Raw genomic sequence first — 4,808 nt, 5'->3', positions numbered from 1 at the left:
TAATTAATTAAAATTTCATGGTCAATTAATACATTTGCCATGAAGAGTTGTTGAAATACAATGGTAGCTTTAAATCTAGAAGAAAAAATAGATAAAACATATCATGGCAATTTTAGTGTAAACACTATCATTGCAACTTTTGACAAAAAAAGTCGTCGAAACATATCGATATGGGATCTAGTTTTGAAGATCTTGTAGAGATGGATTTAATGATGAAAACGGATTTTTTATCTGATTATTTATTTAAGAGATAAAATATTTTAAGACCGAAACCAAAAAGATTTCGCTGATGCCATCTATTTGATGTGACAAATGAATGATAATAAGGACGTTTAGACCATGTTGTTTTATGTCACACGCGTGACTCTTATCATTTAGGGAAATTAAAACAATAGTTACTACTCCCTCCGTTCCCAAATATAAGTTTTTCTAGAGATTTCATCAAGTGACTACATACGGAGCAAAATGAGTGAATCTACACTTTAAAACATGTCTACATACATCCGTACGTTGTATTCCATTTGAATTGTCTAAAGACTTATATTAAAAACTGGCGAGCCAGGCAGCCCAATCAGGTCATGGACCGGTCGAACCCAACCAAGTAGGCACGAACCCCTCACCCACGCTCCTCGCTTCTTCCCATTTCGTCCGAACCCCACCCAAACCCTACGAGCTAGCGCACCATGGCGTCGCCGCCGCCGCCGCCGCCGCAGGTCAACCTCGTCGACGACGTCGTCGCAGAGATCCTCCTCCGCCTCCCGCCGGACGAGCCCGAGCACCTCTTCCGCGCCGCCCTCGTCTGCAAGCCCTGGCTCCGCGTCATCTGCGACCCCGCCTTCCGCCGCCGGTACCGCGCGTTCCACGGCGCCCCTCCGCTCCTCGGCCTCCTCCACAGGACCCAAGTCTGCGACGGAGACCCTGCCGCGCGCTTCGCCTCCACCACGTCGATGCCCGACTTCCCCCACCCAGGCTCCGACGGCCGCCGCACGCGCCCTCTCGACTGCCGCCACGGCCGCGTCCTCATCCACATGCTGCAGGACCCGGAAGTGGATTTGCTCGTCTGGGACCCCGTCACCGGCGACCGCCACGTGGTGCCCGAGCCGGACATCGACTGGATGATCTACACCGCCGCGGTCTTCTGCGCCGCCGCCGGCTGCGACCACCTCGACTGCCACGGCGGCCCCTTCCGCGTCGTCTTCCTGGCCACTGATGACCACGACGAAGTCGTCAAGGCGAGTGTGTACTCATCTGTGACAGGTGCATGGAGTGCGCCGGTATCTCTCGACGAAAGCTGTGAATGCTATGCCCGGCACAAGCGAGATGCAACTGCAAAAAGAAGGTACTTCATACCCTATGTCCAGCCTAGGCGAGTAGCCGCCATTGGAGATGCAGTCTACTTCACACTTTCGCGGTCTAGTGCCATTGCCAAGTATGACTGCGGCAAGAATCGCTTGTCTGTGATTGACCCACCACCACCAGATACAGAAGTGTATGGTGGTTTCATTACCCTCATGGTGATGGAGGACAATTCACTGGGGCTCGCTGGCGTTAAGGATTTCAGTCTGCATCTCTGGTCAAGGAAGGTGAATGGAGCTGCAAAATGGGTACCATGCATGGTCATTGACCTGCAGAAAATCATGCCCATGGCCAAACCCCTCAAAGGCAATGGAGCAAATGTGGTTGGTTTTGCAGAGGGTCTTGGCGTCATCTTCGTTAGCACAGAGGGTGGCTTATTCACGATTGATCTCAAGTCCCGGCTGCTGAAGAAGGTTGATGAACCTGGGGTCTACTTTTCCGTCTTACCCTACATGAGCTTCTACACTCCTGGTATGGTACTGTTGTCTTTCATTTTACAGCTTCCATAAGTTTGCTTAGTTAGTTGGTTCTCGTTTGTGAACAATTAGTCAATCAGTTATATTGCAATTGCAAGTAATATTTGTTAGTTTGTATACCCATAGAGATCTTGCCAGAGGCGAATTTGTGTATGCTAGATAAAACTGAACATATGACATTTGAAAACAGAGCATGATTTTTGTTATGAGATTTGATCTGTTAAGGACCAGGATGATATGCATTGGTTGAATTGCTAAATATGCATACAGCCTTGTCAATCTAGTATTTTCCTGTTACCTTGCTTGGAAAAAAAACCTGTTATTTCTGGCATAGCTAAAAGCTCACATCTCAAGCTCAGTCTTGTAACCTCTGTAAACACCACTAGCACATAGCTCACCAAAGTGAAATGCTGAGTAAGAGTTGGCTATGAGTTTTCTGCATGGTATCTTCTCATATCATGGCTTTGTTACCGTTAGCAAAGATCACCTGATCTCTTAGTCTGCCTTAGTTGGTTTCTTTTAGATTTGCCACTACCATGTCGTTTATTTTATTTTTAGTAGTTTACACACAGATGGTGCAGGTCAATATGATCAATTTCATTCTGATCATAATATTGAAAAGTTGGGTTCTGTTTAGCATATCAGTCATATTTCTGTTACTTCTTGGCAAATACTCTACTGAGCTACTTGGAACTAGAATAGTGTCAGGTTCGGTGTTGGTCTGATCTTCATCCCGGGATGTCAAGTAGCAGTGTCACTGTCAGACTCTTCGGACAAACAAATGGAAATACAAAATCCAAGTCACAATTTGATTTCACAGTAATATGTTCATCATTTCTAATAGGTTGAAAACATCATCTAACTGGTTGAAGTCAGATGTTTTACAATTTCAGTAAGAACTTGAAAATTTTGTGTCAAGGTTATGCTGTCATTAAGCAAAAAAAGGCACCTCTGTGGTCATTTGTGAGTTATGGATTCAAGTCTTGTTATCCTTGTGCTATTATTTGGACCGGTCCATGGGAAGCTGGGGCGATTGCATCATTTCTACTTTTCTCTAGAGCCATTCTTGCTTCTTCTTTTTTCCTTGAATGCTGCGCATAGTTGTATTAAAGAAGGAATAAAATGTCCATACAAGGAAAGCTAAAAAGATAAGGGTAGAGTATGGGAATGGGAAGGAAATACCAAAATAGGGAAAACATTATCCCAAGCCTCTCATTACATTCCATACTGAGAGAAAGAAACTAATGACTACAACTCGTGCTGGATATTGCTAAATATTAAAACAACCTCGTGCTTGTCCGTTGTCCTTGCATTCTCTTTACTGCGTTTATTTGTTTGTTCTGTTTGTCAACAAAGTCATACTGTAATTAACAGTTGTTATCTTGACATATAGATGTAGCCAGTCCATTTGCGTGTGCTAGTAGTGCAAACTGAGAATATTTGGCATCGGAAACCTACTCAATTTGAATATCTGAGATTTGACCTGTTATGTCTACATTGGTAAAAAAATACTCCCTCCGTTCCTAAATATTACTCCCTCCGTTCCTAAATATAAGTCTTTCTAGAGATTCCAACAAGTGACTACATACGAAGCAAAATGAGTGAATCTACACTCTAAAATATGTCTACATACATCCGTATATTGTAGTCCATTTGAAATGTCTAAAAAGACTTATATTTAGGAACGGAGGGAGTAGTCTTTTTATATATTTCAAATGGACTACAACATACGGATGTATGTAGACATATTTTAAAGTGTAGATTCACTCATTTTGCTCCGTATGTAGTCACTTGTTGGAATCTCTAGAAAGACTTATATTTGGGAACGGAGGGAGTATACAATATGCATGCAGAGCTGTCGATATTGTATTATTATGTTGCTACTTTGTCTCAGATTTTTCTTAGAATATTCTACTGTATTATTTTGTGGCACATGGTGTGTATATCAAATCAAGCTGTAAATGCTATGTTGGGATGCTGGTTTTGATCTGTGTGAATGGTATCTTTGCAGACCGTGGTAGATTGTTATCGCTGGCAAGGCTCACTGATGCCTGATGCGCCACTCAAGGGCAAGACCTGGCGAATTGGACGTCCATCACTGACCTTAATTCTGCTGCTTGTGGCTTCTTGAAGTCTTGATGAAGCGCTACTGCTGTCAAATCCTTTTATTTTCCGTTGAGTTGTATTCTCTGGTGACGGGCAGACCCAAAATTCATCCGAATCAGAACTACCTAATGGCTGCCTGCCTGCATCCGAGGTCAACCTGTGGATGTTTTCGTCTGAGTTCGTGCTGATCCTATATGGACTCAGAGATTGTATTTCAGTCTAATATGCCAGGCATATTTCATATTCAGTGGCTGTTTGGTTGATGCTTCACTGAGCTAGGCTATTATGTGGAGTCTCTTGTCAACTACTTTTCCATTTTGTCCTCCGCTTTCTTTCCAGTTCTTGCTTCACAATTTCGTCGAATTGATGGGAATCCCAAGATATGTAAGAGGCAAAGTGGCAGAAGAACAGGAGAAGATTTGCTCAAATATTTCCTTTCTAGGCAAAAGCATCCGGTACAATGAACTCTTGTCAAAATTGATTTTAAGACCGGACAAAGAAAAACTCTAATATCAGCAAATAGGTGGTGTTAACTATAAACTTTTGCAAAAACATACTCCCATTGGTTGTAAATGCGCCCGGATGAGGTTTAATTTAGGCATTGACAGGGCCTTTCACCCTCACCTTTTTCAAGTATATCACGGCAAAAACTTATGAAATGTGATATGGCAATCTCCAATCCATGATCCGAAGTAAATGCCAGCTCTTTGGATGTTATTTGATCGAGGGGAAATCAAGAAAAGGAACAACTGTTCTGTTCAATTCAGTTTATATTCACAGCGTGTGTGTTTGGCAATATTTGAGAAGGGGAATGAGAGTAGTAGTGAGTTGTATTGAGAACTTGAGATTAGACACTGGGATGCATCCAGA

At 43.1% G+C, this 4,808-nt stretch overlaps 1 protein-coding gene across 1 annotated transcript; it reads left to right on the top strand.

Annotated features, from left to right (window-relative positions):
- Window positions 1–591: 591 nt before the first annotated feature.
- Window positions 592–4,208, top strand: LOC123143493 (uncharacterized). Its single transcript, XM_044562429.1, has 2 exons — window positions 592–1,827; window positions 3,844–4,208. The coding sequence occupies exons 1-2, from the start codon at window positions 684–686 to the stop codon at window positions 3,885–3,887; spliced, it is 1,188 nt and encodes a 395-aa protein (XP_044418364.1). The 5' UTR covers window positions 592–683; the 3' UTR covers window positions 3,888–4,208.
- The last annotated feature ends 600 nt before the right edge of the window (window positions 4,209–4,808 follow it).

The sequence above is a fragment of the Triticum aestivum genome, chromosome 6D (genome assembly GCF_018294505.1).
Source record: "Triticum aestivum cultivar Chinese Spring chromosome 6D, IWGSC CS RefSeq v2.1, whole genome shotgun sequence".
In the NCBI taxonomy this organism is placed as follows: Eukaryota; Viridiplantae; Streptophyta; class Magnoliopsida; order Poales; family Poaceae; genus Triticum; species Triticum aestivum.
Note: the sequence above shows the minus strand (reverse complement) of the source record. Positions and strands in the feature narration are given on the sequence as shown.